We start from the raw sequence: 16180 nt of genomic DNA, 5'->3' as shown, positions 1-16180 counted from the left end.
GCGGCTGCACTTTGTTCTCTCTTCTTCGCGGCCCCCCCTCCTCTTCTACCACCCTACGCACGACGCCCCTAAGCCCCGTCTGAACGAGTTTTTCTCTAAACCGTTAAGTGGATCAATATTGTCGCGGCGGTTGTGTTTTGAATATCAACCCCCCGGCCAGTTTTAGGCGACGTTTCGTCATAGTCGATGGAGCGTGTCGGAAGAAGAAGTCGCTCTTCGTTACCGCTCGAGGGGGAGCCAGAAGACCGGGTGGTGAGCGCCTCGATAGCTTGTTCTCCTCCCAACCCTCCTCCCTGTTTGTTTTCCTTCTGGTCCCTTCTGTTTTTCCTCCATTAGCGACTTCGCCACCCTCTCTGCGCCTACGTGTGACCCCAAACTCCACCCTCATCTTTCTCCCTCCGCCTTCCCTCGTCTGTTGTCGTTCGGTTATCCGCGTCAACAAACACCTGACATCTTCTCACTGCCGTGCAGTCCTCCTCTTCTTCTTTTTCTTCTTGGTAGGTTATATAGTTTCTTCTATCCAGCGCGCTACAACGACTCCTCTATTCCAACTATTTCTCTTTTAAACTCGAAGACAGACAGGTGTGTCTGTACCTCGTATTCGCTTCGTTCCCCCTTGTTTTTGAGACGCTGAACCACGTTTATTAGTCTCAAGGCCGTTATTCCAGGCCGAGAGTTGTTCCAAAGAGAGAGAGAGAGAGAGAGAGAGAGGGAGAGCTGGTAACTATGCACGTCGATCTTTCCACCTCCGGTGGTTTCTCCCCGATTATGCAACGGCATTCCTCGAACCAGTTACGTCAAGGACGCGCATTCCTCTCGGATGCAACACGCTTCGTTCGTTTCTCGGGACGCGATCGATCATCGATCCTGCTCTCTCTTCTTCGATCAGAGAAGCATTGCGATTTTTTAAAAACGTCGTCCAGTGGACGCGTGTTTAAAGTTTCTTCTTCTTCGATTTAAAACACATAAATAGAGAAAGTATAATAAATTTTGATCGATTTCCTCTTCGAATTAAAACTATTTCTTCTTTATAGAATTTAAAGTTCACAAAATTTTTGTTTTTATTATTGAATGTTGCCAGCAACATCATTATTTCGTAGTTGCTACCTATTTGTTTCTCTTCGATACACATGTTTCAAATGTTTATAAACAGATACGCGCAATCACGCATAATTAAATATACTCATTCAGCTAAATACATTGTTATTTATTGTTTTTACTGTCAACAGTATATTCTCTTTCCTCCTTTCCACCGAGATCGTTAAGATAAATGTCAGGATTGATCGGGATAAATTTTACCGAGATTTCTGCCTGTATCTCATAGAGAGACGCAAAGTTTCTTCGGGTGAATTCCAGCGCGGAATTTCTCAGTCGTCGAACGTTCCTCTCGTTCGCCGGGTAATGAAGGTTCTCGCGATGGATGTGTTCCGGCACGCCTCCCTCCTTTTCGTTTGCGGCAATTGCGAAGGACGAGGGGGGGAAAGGGGGGAGGGGGAGACAATGTTTCCCCCGGGAAAAGTACAGTGGTTGGCGCGTTGGTTCGTGCGGCACGCGAGGCTTCGACGACACGTGAACACTCGGCCCGTTGCCGTTTCACCCCTTTTATCGCGCTTACGTGAGTCACAAGTTGACTTTATCGTGGCAATGAAAAGATTCTGACACTTTCAATTTCCAGGGTGTCTGTCGCTAACCTAGATCTAACCTAGACCTACCGTAACACTTTCTTCGTGGAAAGGAGCGTAACTCTTTCTTGACTCGAAGAAACAGGGGGAGGAAAAGTTTTGATCGATGATAAAACGCGATCTCGATCGAGAATATTCTCTTGATTCGACAAGGGGTTTTGGAATTTATTAAAAATTGGACAGAATTTGGTTAGCTATGGTTTCGAGGATGATCAGTAGAGGAGCGGCTTTTTCTTTGAAACTTCGTTTTTCATTCGCTTGCTATCTTTACGCGTGTTTACGTATCTTGTCTCACTGACCTATCCTAAACTCTAGACAACAGAGAGCCACGATTCTTGGAAGAGCATGGTAAGCGATTCCAATAAAAAAACCGAAAGTTGCCCATTCATAATACGAAATATTATGGAATCCTTACATTTCGATATGAATTAAGTTTCCTCTATTTTTTTGCATGTTTTATATGAAAATTCGAAGCTCCGTTACGATCTTGAACTCGAATATAAAATCGATGGGGAGCGGATCGAAACGCTTATTCCAAAGGAAAGGTAATTCAAACTCGAAGCAAAGGATGCTACGAGCGATACTTTCACCGTTTTTTCCCTTGAAAAATATGAATTGGAAATAAAGGCGAAGAAGGTCTGCCTATAGATGGTATAATGGAAAGCACAACAAGTGGAGGGAAAAAGAACTTGAAGCACGTTACACGATTTCCAACACGATCGTCGTCCGCGCCTCGAGGAAACTTTCCAAGAATGCCGTGCGAGAGGGCCACGTGTGCCGCATAAATTATTCCTCCACCCTTCTCCTCCGTCTACCGAGCCCACAACCCTTTCGCTCTCTAATTGCCGTAATCGCTTCGGCGACGCAACGTCGGTATATTGAAAATTCTGCGCGAGCCGAGGCGGCGTCATTGCCCTCCGCGTTTCCCGCGTCCGCGCTCGTCTTCAATTACTCCTCTCTGCGCCGAGTTCACCCCGTGATCTCGCGAAAGGGGTGAAAACGGAGTCGTGAAGGGGAGAGAGTCGAAAAGGAGACGTTATATTCGGTATAACGATCTCGCCAAAGTGTCGAACGAGCCTCTCCTCCTTTATCCCCCGCCTGTCTAATATCTAATTTTACCGGTAAATTATCGGTAAGATATCGATCACGTGGATACGTTATTCCACGCATTCGACTTTATATATATATATGAAATTTGTATTCCATATATCGAGGAATAAATAATCGTTTCCTCGACGATGAGAAAGAGAGAGAGAGCTCGTCCTGTAATTGTCGCGATCCTCGGTTATTGCGGCTAATTACCGTCTGCTCTTTTCTCGAGCCGCTCTTCGCCTCTCCTTTGCTTTAATGTCGTCCTTCTGTCGGTCTACTTGTTCCTCGAGCACGGCCCGAGCTTTAAAGACACGAGATGATCGCGAGACGAGCGGATTTACAAAGATTCACAAAAATGCGTGTATACGCGATATGATCAATGAAATTCGAAAAAATTATTGAAAAATCAGAAATTATAATCTCTCAAAATCACTAGTGGAACGATTAATGGAACGATTGCAGAATTGGATGATTCGATCGAGAGTCGTAACGATATAACGCATCGATAATGATATTGCGAATCTGATTTGGTTAATCATGAATGGGATTTATCCGCGAAGGGATAATTCGGAGGATTAATCGGATTTTCAACTCGGCAATCTCCAAGCGGATCAAGATGAATCGAGGATACGCGAACGAATCGGCGGAGGTTAACGCGGATCGGCGGACAAGGTCGAGGATCGATCTCGGGATAAACGGGCAAATAGAAGCGTCGCGGGTAGATAAATTGACAGGGTGAGGGCCGTAGTTGGAAAGTGAGAAATTCTCGCGGGTCGATGACACCAGCTTCCCTCCGCGCCTCTTAACCGCGTCTCCGCCGAAACTTTTCAATAAAGCTGGCCTCGCTTTCCATACGTTCCGCCAAACTTTCGAAGGCACTATCGTTTCTACGCAACATTTGCTGGATTTCCCTCAGAACGTCGCGGATTATCATTCTTGATCTTCTTTCTTTCGGCCTTCGAAACTTTCTTCTTTGGGGAGGGGGATCTTCTTGTTCCATCCAGCTGAGAATCCCGTTGGGATAAAATTGATTTGTCCACAAGCCAGAAAAAAATGTAATTGCGTCTCGTTTATTATAACTCTGACTTAGGATTAGATTTGTTCTTCGATTCATTCTTTTAATTCCTTAGTCGATTCGATTATTTATTCTTTGTAACGGAGAGGCTATTTCAAGATCATCTTGCAAATCCTTCAAAATTATTTGAGCTCTTTTCGCTTTCATGTTACGTCATGACGATGATTTTAAATTTACAGGAGAGTGAAAATCAACGCAACAAGATCGATATAAAATTATTACGCCAAGCTTGCTTTCAAAGAACCCAGAAAGACCGTATATCTGAATTAAAATGGCCAACTTCCGAGAGAATCGCGGAAATTTTTCAAAGTATATCGCCATAATTGTAAGAAGCGTAAAGCAGGTCGTCCAACTTTTCCGCAACGACCGTGACTTTTTTCCGCATTCACGGACGTACCACAAGATAAATAATATCTTCCCCGGCCATCGTGAAATACGCGTAACGATCCCTCTCTCTCTCTTACTCTTTCCCTCTCTGGTTCCAGTTCCGTTCCGTATTCTCCACGAGGTATGGCGCGATACCGTCTGCCAAGCGGTCTCTCTACCTCTCTAACTGGCTACGCCGCTAATTGCCGTCCGTATAATTACCATATCGGACAGATAAATATAGGGCTGCCTCTGGTACACGTTCTAGCCTCGGAGACAGTCGGCGACGTTTACGTCTCCGCTCTGTATTAAGGTCCACGGGCGTGCGCCACGGAGATATACACGGAGAGAGGGGAAACCAAGCGGGGTGATGGCCGAGACGTTTGTAATTCTACGAATTTTTTTCCTCACAACTTTTATTCCCCGGCACAGAGATATATATATATATATAAAGTTGTCGAGGTGGCGGACAATTCAAAGGTGGGTTGAAACGTGAGGTTTCAATGGGCGTTAAAATGGGCAAACGAGAGAGAGGAAAAGGTAGGAGAGAATCGCTTCGAATGTTTGTATTCGCGACACGCGTACGCCTCTCTCGGATACTTTTAATAACTTTAATCCGTGGTTTAACCGCGAGAGGCAAGACGATTTGCCCTCGTACAAAGGTTTAATGGCACCCTTTTACGACCGATCTTCTTCCTCCCCCCTTTTTTTCCCGTTCGCAAATACGAACGATAAATAGCCACGGTGACAGGATACAATTAAAAGAAGCTATTCCGACGAGTCCTTTGTCAGGATTAAGCCAGGAAAACCCTATCTCTCTTTCTAGGTTCATTCCACATCCTTCGTGTCTCGCATGCTCGCCCCGCGATAATAGAACACGTCTCATCGAGAGGAGGATCTTTTCGATCCTCCTCTACGCGAATGAAAACCCTTCCCAGGCGAATCCATTATTACAAAAATAACCTTTATCTCTTCCGCGCTCCGACAATGGATTATACTTTCGAGGTTCGTGTGTAATAATCGTCTTCGTAGAGAAGACGTCGTCGTATCGCGAATCGTCGTACCGTGGCCAGAGAGGCATCCACGATACGACACTTCCTTCCTTCCCCCGTGAAAGGAAACGAAAGGGAGGATAAAAGAGAGACATAAAAATATTTGCCATACGCGTAGGAGGGACGATTGAGGGGAACGAAGTTGTAACCGGGCATCACCCTAATTTTCCCGGGAGCGATGTTTAATGCGTTTTCCCTCCGTTTCGTTCCATTTTCAGCCGGGACACCAGAGGGAAAATTATCGCGGCGCCGCCGCGCCGACGCTCGAAGCGAAAACCAGACCTCCAACCCCCTCTTTTCTTCCGACGCGGGAAACTTTCTCTTCCGACCGGACGGGAGGCAACTAATCGCGCGCCACGACCGCGGTGATGGCTAATTAGCGTTCCCGGAAATGAGTCGTGCCACCGGGAATTAATATCTCCAGCTCCCTCTCCACTCGCAGCGGGATCTCGCGGCGAATTTCGAGGCGTTAAAAACCCCTTCAATCCGACGAATTGACAAAATTACCGGTGTTTTTCATTCGAATCTCGAGAAAAAGTATCCCTCGAACTTGGTTAAACTTCAATATGAGCGAATTCTTTTGTTAAAAGTCTTGGCTAGTTCGTTACAGAATTCGTTCGTGCAATAAGATCCATCCAAAGGAAATTTTGCTGCCGACACGATGGTTTGAAATTGGAAAGACGATGTGTATAAAATAAAATTAAAAAGTCAAAAAGTCAGGAAAAAAGTTCACGGTTAACTAAAAAGAAAAAAACTAGGAGTTAAGATTAATTATCGTAACGCGTAATGTGGATATCATCGCGTAATTTTGAAAGGATATTTCGAAATTAGCAGGGAGAGGGGGCGAAAGTGTTAAAATTGGAAACGGGGGTGTAATACAATGATCGAAGGAACCGCTGAATAACAGAGTCGGTTCGAAATTAAGGGGTCGGACTTATTAACGGGACACCGAAATAATTAAATTTCGACGGCCGACCCCGATATTACGAGCAATGACCGTCGAAGCAACGAGGCTTCGTCATTGTCTGGCTAGTTTAACGTCGCTATAACAGCAACATCCCTCCCCTTGCACAGACAGGGAGGAAGGGGTCGCGCGGCCGAAACACAACGGGGCTTTAGAGCGGAGGGGTTGTTACTCGTAAATCGCACCCTATCTGAACCGACGTCACTGCGGATATGGCAAATGTCGGGCGTAACGACGCGGCTCTATTGTCAAAAAGTGAAAATTCAAATAAAACGGGACAAGCGAAACGCATCGGTGGCGCCAGTCGGGCTGCAAGCGAAACGTGGCCATTTTTGATCACGCGTTGCATATCTCCTAGATGCAGAAAGTGAGAGAGAGTGAGTTAATTGCTCGAGCTCGTTAATGTAACGTAATATCGGGTATAGGTTATAGCCATAAGTTTAGCTCGCGATCACGTCCACCAGCGCAGTGAGATGGAATCGTGTTCTTTCGCTAATTACCTCCGCGATTATCCTCTTAATCGCCGGCTCGATTATAGCTGCATCGACCTCGTGTGTGGAATCCTTCGTCAAAGTGCCAAAACGTATGCTAGATCTAGATTCCAATCCAATTTTCAATATATATTTTTTCCACGAATTCTTCACTCTTTCTTTTAACAATGATTGTAAAGGTTATCTTAATCCCCTCAAAAAACTCTTCTCTTTTTTTAACGAATATATTAAAGAATAATATATAATTCGAAAGAGTTATTAAAAAAAGAAAAGCTCACAATTTTCACAATTTCCAAAGCGCAAACCATCGTCATCCTTTTTCTCATCGCGATTCCTTCATTTTTGGACTCGTGCCAGAATCGTGCCCTCTCTTCTCCTTATTGCGTTTCACTTCGTAGACTTTTCGGCTCCGCGGTGGCTGCGGAGAAATTTCAGTTTATGCAAGCTTTCGACGCGAGTGCAGTCGGTGGTGGATTGTCCGCTGCTCAGAGGAGGGGATAGAGAAACGGGGCAACGAGACGATCTGTCGAAGTTGAAACACACAAGCTTCTTTGAATTGCATAATAACGGCGGGTCGCCGTCAGGGCTGATGCTAATGGCAGCGAAACTTTCTCGAACGAACTCGGAAACGCGCGCGTCGAAACTATCGCTCTCTCTCTCCTGTCTGCACCCCTTTTGCCGAGAAAAAGTCTCGGTATTCGATAGTAGGGAATAAGGGGCCGTGCATTAATTGCATCTAAGGCAATCGTTTTACCCCTGCTAGTTTTTCACCCTTCCATAGATTGCTCCGTTTACTACTCCACAGACTTGTTTGCCCTCGTTGAAACGCATGTAGATTACCTTTTGTCGAAGAAGCCTTTGTCGATCCGAAACGATCGATCGATCGATCCGTTTCGGTGACGGTTCTCCCTTTTGTCGCGATAAAGAGGAATTGTATCTATTTCGTTCTGTAAAAAAAAAAAAAAAAAAAAAGAAATGCATTCAAAGCGATATTTGAACGAATGTCGAGATCAAACGATACTTAATAATGTCGATCCTTTCCGAATTGCAATTTCCTTTGATGATATTGAAATGGGTTCTTCTTATCTTCTCTTGTGTACAAAGAAAATTGGAAAAATTGATTCGCAATCCCTGTCATATTGTCTTCTTTTGATTTTTTCAAGATAAAGAAGAATGATCCTTTCGGTTACCGAGATACCGTAAAAATTGATCAATGAAAACAATTAAAAATCAATTATTTCACGTGTATTCTCTAACTCGATTTATCGACGATTCTAATTCTTTAAATATTCCATTTAGTTTTTATCGAATTGGAGCCGATATCCTCGAAACAATAATCTCTTCCTCCCCCCCGTTTTCTTTTCTCACTGATTACGCAAAATGGCAGGCCATCGCTCAGCCGAAAGAGCGTTCCGCGAAACCTTTATTTCCGCCTGGCTCCCTAATGGAGCCTCGCTTCTTTTCTCCCTTCCACGTTGAAACTCTACCGCGGGATTGCCGGAGTGTTTTATTGTCCGCGTTCCGTTTAAGCGAGCACAACGATCTCGTGTTTCGTGGCTTCTCCCCCACTGACCATTCTCCACTTTCTTTTCTTCTTCCAGGGATCTGAGACCGGCGAGCTTGGAGAAAGGCCAAGAGACCCTTCGACTACGAGTGTACGCTTGCTACGCGTGGGGTGGCCCCCTTCTGGTCGCCGGTTTGGCCGCCCTTCTCGATCATCTTCCGCCACAACCTCAGTACACGTTCCTCAGGCCCCGTTTCGGCGTGAAACAGTGCTGGTTCTATGGTAAGTTCATATTTCTTTCTTCTTTTAATAATAAGAATAATAATAATTCTTGCGGAGAGGATCTCTCGAATTTTCTTCTTTGCCGGAGGAGAAGATTTCCTCTTTGTGAAACACTCTAACTAAATTAATTTTTATTCATTGGAAAAAAAGAAAAAAAAAAGGAATAGCGAGAGAATGCTTTCGAATTTCTTTCGATCATTGGTCAAAGGAAACGTCGGTGCGCATTTCGGCGTGAAAAAATGCAGGTTCTTAATAAATAATCTTTACGAGGTCGTAAAGAGGATTTTACTCCTCGTTGAAAAGAGATCTCGGTACTTTTTTAAGGCCCCTTTTGAAATAATACTGGTGAATTCGTTATGAAAAAAAAAAAAAAAAAAAAGAAAGAGAGAAAAGAAAAGAAAGAGAAAAAAATCACCAACTCGTACAGAGAATCCTTCGAATTTTTATCTCGTCAAAGGAGACTTTCGTATTTCTTCGAGCAAGGAGCAGGTCACTGAAATTTTCTTCTCGTCAAAGGAGAGCTCGGTACACTCGTTTTTTCAGGCCCCGTTTTTTCGACGTGCTACGGTTCTACTTGTAAAAAAAAAAGAAAGAAAGAATCAACGAAGTAGAAAGGATTCTTCGAATTTTCTTCTCGTCAAAGAAAACCTCGGTACATATTTCTCAGATTTCTATTTCGGCGCGAAACAGTGCCGGTTCTGTATCGAGTTGGCTTTCATTCGTCTAAAAAAAAAAAAAAAAAAAGAAAAAAAGAAAATCCTTGCAAAGTCGCGAAGAGAACCCTTCGAATTCCTCTCGGTCACCGAAAACTTTCTACTTGTCAAAGGAGCCTTGACTTTAATCAAAGCTCCGCTGGGATCTCTCCCTTTCTGATTACCTAAAGAGGGCGAAAATTCGAGTGGGATGATCCGAGAAGCGTTGGACTCGATGCCAGTGAACGGAAGAGTAATAACCAGAAAATTTCGCGATCGCGAATGTTATCGAGCTCTCTCTCGTTTCTTCTGTTTTCGAGGAAAATCAACGCAGTGATTTTTCAAAGTAACGTCTGGTCGTGGTAGATCAAACAAACCGTTTCGATATTTTATAAACCGAGAAATCTAAGAAAAGATTAACTGGCGGGGAACAGAGACAGAAGACCGATCGTGGAGGAGGCGAAGACGCATTGCAGATATCGTCTCGTGTCAAAAATTCTGAGTAAAAGTGGGATCTCGCTCGTAAGCTTACGTCTTTCTTTAGCTTCCTCGAATAAGATGAATGCTTGTAATATTCGATTCTTAGAATTACACTGCTACACTTTTGTTGAAACTTTCCAAGGATTATCGAAGTAAGGAAATTTGTTACCTCAAAGGTAAAAATCTACAATTCTACCGTTCAATTTTTATATAAAAGATACCTTCGAATTCGTATTATCACGGTCTTAGCTCGAAAGGATTAAAGTTACCTAGGATTAACCAGAGCTCAAGCGGGATTAAAGCAAGTTTTTTAGGATTAAAGTAAAAATTTAGCACGTTCGAAGAGTAAACCCTCTACAATTTTATATGAAACACAGCTAGCGATACGCGAAACGGATATTACTTTAAGAAAAAAAAAAAAAAAAAAAAAAGAATATGAGAAGAATATTCAAAAATTTGATCCGAAAAGAAGAGACTAAGCTGGATCGTATATATTGGTTATAGAGATCGAGTGGCGCCAATGAGACGATGCTTCCAGTGATGATAATTAATCCGCTCTGTACGAACACCGCAAATTAATTCGATCGCGTCACACACGACTTGATCAGTGAATTAATTTCCGTCGATGCATGAATGCGAAACCTCGTGGATCCCAACCTTTCTCTCTCCCTCTCCCTTTCCCTCTCTCGTTCTCCGATTCTATCCTGTTGTTCTCGAACGACAGTCGGTGGCGGACTTGCTGACATTAGTAACGGATCAGTAGCACAGACGGTAATGGAGCCTATTATCGAAAGTAATACAGGCCGGGAGGAGGACGGTTAACACGTAATTCCCTGTGATCCGATTATTCCGCTAATTAATAGGACTGGTCAATCGTGTTCCGGGGCGCTGATTAAATCGGTTTCGTTAATCGATGGATCGATCGGCTAGCCGCGTATTAATTGCTAATCAAGCACCAGTTTGCGGCTCCCTCCTCTCGTCGTCACTGCGCCAACAGTAAAAAATTTCGAAATCTCCCCTTTTTTTCCACCAATCGATCGGTGGAAATTAATATTGTAATTCGTTATAACACGTGTACGTAATTACATGATACATTTATCTTATTTTTATGGCAATCGCTTCGATACGTGTAAATAGATAGTGCGTACCGATAATTCTAGCGTTAAGTACAATGATGACACGAAAGAGAAAAAGGTAAATCCAAATTTGTTATAATATTTCAGATTTTTTAGTTTATCGATTGTTCCAGCTGTCGATAAAGAAATGTCACTCGAAGAAAATCGAGTATTATTATAGAAAATTAAGGTACAAATTTTATTGATTGTCAAATACTTCACGAAAGAGACGAGTTAACGTATAATTATCATATCCCTCGATGGCGCCAACGATTCGAAACGACTACGCGCTATCCATAAAAAAAAATTTCCACTTCGCAGAAGAGTTATTTCTACGAAACGATTTCGTGGAAAATTCCCTCATCCATATATCCACCTCTATTTTTCCTGGACCCGTTAAACCCATAAATCGTAATTAAACGATGGTTAATTATATATAGACTTCCTCTTCTCTCCCTCCCTCCTTTAAATCTCGATGATCAAGGAAAAAACGAAGGAGAAAACGAAGGAAAGTCGATGCGGTGGCTAATAGCGAACATTTCGTTAAGAGGATTATATCCATGGCCCAAAATATCTCGTTATAACGTGTGTATGTACCCACATTTTCCATTTCCCTTACTCCCCCTGTGGAGCACCATTACCTCCCCCGAGGCATACGTATGTATGCACAAGCGTCGTAATCAGTTGAGATAAGAAACAATGGCACACGGTATCAGGACCCGCGTACCGGCAGGCGCAGGAATACTTCGCTAAGAGGATTACACGGATTGTAGATGCGTTGCCGAAAGATTGTATTTAAGTATGGGGCAGGGTAGCCGAATAAGAAGATCGATATTACTACCCCTCCTCCCAAAATACGTTTAATACCTCGAATCCCTAATAATAACCCCCCCTCCTGTGCGATGGACCGAACCACCAGCTTTCTATTCGTGTACACGCGGGGAATAGAGGATAATAAGGAGGTGAACGGCGATGTCGCGTCTTTATTCGCGGCCCAGGCCACGATTTCAGCCTATTTAACGAGCATCCCCCCCCGTAATCCACATCCACTGCAACCCGTAATCCGACGAGCATACTCTCTACATCTCTCTCTCTTTATCTTCCTCTCTGCTCGTACGAACCAATGGAACTCTCCCCCGTAAATACTCGTTTCAAACAGTGTGCTTGCTACTACGTCGTCGCGTATTAATTTCCCGTGGTCGCGATATTTATCGACGCCGGCCGGAGGAATTACGCACCCCTCCCCCCTCCCTTCCTCTTCGATGATTAATATTTAGCTTTTATATCCTTTGACAAATATAAACGTCGCCGGTCGCGTGTATTTTCGTTTCGGTTTCCGCACGGTGTTCGCACGAATGATTTTCGGTGTAAAAAACGGCCCCCTCCATCTCTCCCTCTTCGTTCGATTTTCGGCTTTCGCTCTCTCCCTCCCTTTTTTGCGCGCGCGTTCTATCGATTTCTCGAGTCCTCGATTCCATCGATTACAATTCCACGCGTAATTTTAGGAGAGTTGGAGAGTTAAAGAGGGATGTTTTCGAAGGGGAAGTTGAACCCGAGTCGTTTCTGCAATCGCGGAACGGTGGATTCTTGGAGCGACGCCATCGCGAGACCCCTGATCTCTGTCTGTCTCTCTCTCTCTTTCTCGTTCGTTCGTTCGTTTACTCGCCTTTTAGTCGATCTTCATTAGTCCCGAAACTGTTTTCAGCGGGAGAGAAATTGAAACTCGCTCGGTTGCCAAGTACAGATGATATCGAGGCGCCTTTTCAAGTAAGCTGCACGGCGAGGCTCTGGCCCGAGCGCCAACCAAGATAATATTAGATTTATCGTCAAGAGCTCATTGAAACGCCAACAGTGGGAACTCGCGACGCGACGCATTGTGCAACGTGGGCTGCGGGCACACCGCACGGAGCCACCATTGAGAAACACAATCAGTCATCAAGCATGCGGCCCATTCAAAACACACTCGACTCGTGGAACGCTTGTGCTCGATGTTATTGGTAAATATACGAAGCTTGTTGGAACCACTCTCGAGTTAAACATCGCCACGAGTATGCCGCCTCTTCGCGGCCAACCTACATTAATTGCACCGCGACGATCCTTGTTTATATATCTCTCTCTGCCCCAGTAACTTTGCCTCGTTTCTCAAATTTGCACGCAGGACGAGACCAGTGAAAAGTTGAAAAGATGATTCTAGAGATTCAAAAAATTTTTAAATTACATTGTTATCCTTATTTTGTTCAATTCGTCTGCTGCGTAAAAGTAAAATCTTTTAATCTGTGCGTTATCTACGATAGATTCCAACGATTCTTCCGAAATTTTTATTTCATTTGCCGGAAAATGCTTCCCATTGCGTATCAACAACATCCCTATAATCGATCCTCGTGCAACTATACCAAGCGTACAGATTCGAGGATTCTTGTTAAGAGAGACGATCGAAAGCAGATAGACGAGAATGGCGCGTCTTCGTGTCACGTAATCACGTAGGACGAACGTGGAAAGAAAGAGAGGAAGGGGTGGAATGAAGGTGATGCACTCAAACGTGTCAATTCGCTGGCCCGACCACGCGCTCTTTCTCCCTTTTTCGCGCAAATAAAGCTAAGCTGGACAAAGGAGTGGGCGTATAGCCGGGAAAACGCGTACGGGAAATAGAGTCGTAGCCGCTGTGTGCCGCTAAATCAGGATAATGGTGCCCCATGGGAGGCTGCGTCGTACTATCGCGAGTTGTTACGTCCTGACACAATGCTTTTGCACCGGTGCCAGATGAAGGGTTCAGAGGGACAAGGCAGCAGGGATACTGTTCTGCAACGGACGTTACCCTCTTCTCTTCCTCCCCGGGCGTTTCCAACCCTTTTCCTCCATCTCTCTCTCCTCTCTTTCTCTTTCTCTCGCAATCGTACACGATATTCCTTATAGTAGAGGTCACCATTGCGTTTTCTCGCCTCTCTTCTTTCGCGGCTTCTTGCGGTCTACCCGTTGGAATCGAATTCGATGTTTTTGCGCCGCTCGCCGATCGATCGATCCCTATCTAAATTTCGTTGTTGCGTAGCTTTCGTGGTTTACGGTTAATGGGGGATGGTTATTGTTGCGGTAACGGGCGTGGATTACTTCTTGCGGATGGATTAGATTTAATACAGTGTGGTTGGGAAAATAAGAATAGGGAATCCTCCAGTTTCGAATAAATTTTTAAAGTGAAAAAGGGATTGCACAGAAATTCTGTTTTAATAAAATACGTAATAAGAAATAGGATAATTTTGGTTAAGAAAATGATAGAAGATAGATAAAAACTGAAAAATTGTATAGAGTTTAAAAAAAGGATAGTTTTTTACCTCGCGAAAAAATCGAATATAAATTTGCACAAATATCTTTCTTATCGCATCTTCCATTAGATATTTTTAAAGATAAAAACAGCAACGTATTTATCGAAAACATCGTAATAGATCGTAACTTAACGCGGCGAATCTTAAAAGCCTCCCCTCGATGTTCCTTCCCATTTGTCGATCGCCTCCGCGCGTTTCTTCGCACCTTCTTCACCCCCGCATTCTTTCCACTTTCTCTCTCCGTTTACTCTCTCCGTTTCCACGGTGCTCTCGTACTTCATCCCCTCCCCAGTCCCCTGTCACTCGAGCACAACCCATAACAACGCGGGCCGAGACGATGGGGTCGGGAGATAAACCTGGCGCCAGCCAGTCCAACCCCTTCGACCGCGTGGAAACACTATTGGAACTTCCACGACCCCCTTTTCAACCCCTTAAGTGTATCGTTACCCTCCACCCTGAGATCAGGTAACACCGGTGAACACCGGTCGAGTGCAAGCGTTCGTTTCTGCGCCCCGTTTCCAATCCATAAACAGCGTGGAAACAATTTCCTCCTTCTTTTCGACCCCCTTTTTTCGCGGTCGGTAATTGTCTTTATAGTCTTCTGCTCTTGAGTTCAAGAAACTTGAGAAAGATAAATAAGAAAAATATTCAGGGTGTTCATTTATGAAAAAGTTTTTCGATACGAACTTGAGAGGTTCATCGGGAGATGAGATGTTTTAGTTATAGAGGTTTCGAGATTAGAAGTTTTTTTTGAAAAAAAAAATTAAAAACATCATTCGACTTTTTAATTAATCAAATCCACTATAAGTACAATAAAATATCTTTCGCATCACATATTGAATGCACGATCGCAGACAATTAATTCCTAATTACTCGAGGGATCGAAGAGCCGTTTTTACACCCCCTCCCTCCCCCTGCAATTTTTCCACACAAAAGAGAGAACACGCGGGAGAGTTGTAACGCAAAACGAGGAATAAACCGATGAATGAAAGGAGGGTGGGGCGGAAGGAAAGGGAGGAAAGACAGTGTTCCCACGAGGAAAGGTGGTGGAAGGGTGGGTGAATAAACGCAGGGACGTAAGAAAACTCATTTACCGGCACATCGAACAGAGGATCCCCGTGCTCAAAGCCGAGTTTCTGGTATTCGAGTCACCCCTCTCTCGGTGCACCGGCATTCTGGCGTTCCGCCGCGCCCCATAACATCGTAGCCCCGAAACGATGGGGTAGAGAGATAAATCTGGTGCCAGCCAGTTCCAACCCCAGCGTGCGAAACTCCTCTACCCCCTTTTCTCTAAGCCTACTACTAACTAGCGCGCGGACCACTGCAACGCACACGGCCGAGCGTTTAAGTAGCTTCGAAACGACCCAACCCCGTACATTATTACTGCACCTGTACACTGTCGATTTCCTATTTTTTCTTCTTCTTTTTTTTTAAATAAAATAAATTTCACTCGGTCGCGTTCGTCGAATAGAAAAGTAAAGAAATTTTCTACGAATCGAATTTGAGAATTTTTCCAAAAATTATGGGTGGTGAACGAGAATTTTTTCGGATATTCGATTCAATTTTTCGTGCTCTGATATATTAACGATTATCCGCGAGAAGAGATGGAATTATCGACATCAACGCGAAGCTGCAATTATGGCGAGTCTATCTTTGAAAATTTTCAGAGTTAAAAGGATCTTTTATTCGCCACTTTGCATCGAGATTAGTCGAGTCCCTTTTTTTAAAGGGAACTTAGCACGTTCTCAGTTTCCCAACGCGCCCCGCCCTCCCCGAAAAAAAATAGTGAAAAAAACATGAGAACGCGGCAAGAGGAGGCTCGAGACACGTCTCGGTGGCAGTGGCCTCGGCGGAATATTCAACTAACGTTCGCATACATTAGAATGGTAAATCTCCAGGCTATCCTCCGTATCTATGCAATCTCATGCCCCTGGAAGTTCGGCACGGGTTGGAATGGCGTACACCGAAACGATAGGATTAGAGAGATAACCTGTCCAACTCGACCGTGCGAAACGCCATCCCTAACTCCGCACCACCCCACCCCACCCCACCAACACACCACTCCGAA

General features: G+C 44.3%; 1 protein-coding gene across 1 annotated transcript in view; it reads left to right on the top strand.

The window, feature by feature from the left end:
- Nucleotides 1-16180, top strand: part of LOC102680478 (probable G-protein coupled receptor Mth-like 1) — a 151194-nt gene that overhangs the window by 115206 nt on the left and 19808 nt on the right. The window contains exon 5 of the mRNA XM_006616286.2: nt 8324-8508. Within this exon, the coding sequence (XP_006616349.1) occupies nt 8324-8508 (185 nt within the window). The remainder of the gene's footprint in view (nt 1-8323; nt 8509-16180) is intronic.

This window comes from Apis dorsata, unplaced genomic scaffold, assembly GCF_000469605.1.
Source record: "Apis dorsata unplaced genomic scaffold, Apis dorsata 1.3 scaffold_256, whole genome shotgun sequence".
In the NCBI taxonomy this organism is placed as follows: Eukaryota; Metazoa; Arthropoda; class Insecta; order Hymenoptera; family Apidae; genus Apis; species Apis dorsata.
This window is presented reverse-complemented; position numbering and strand designations above follow the sequence as displayed.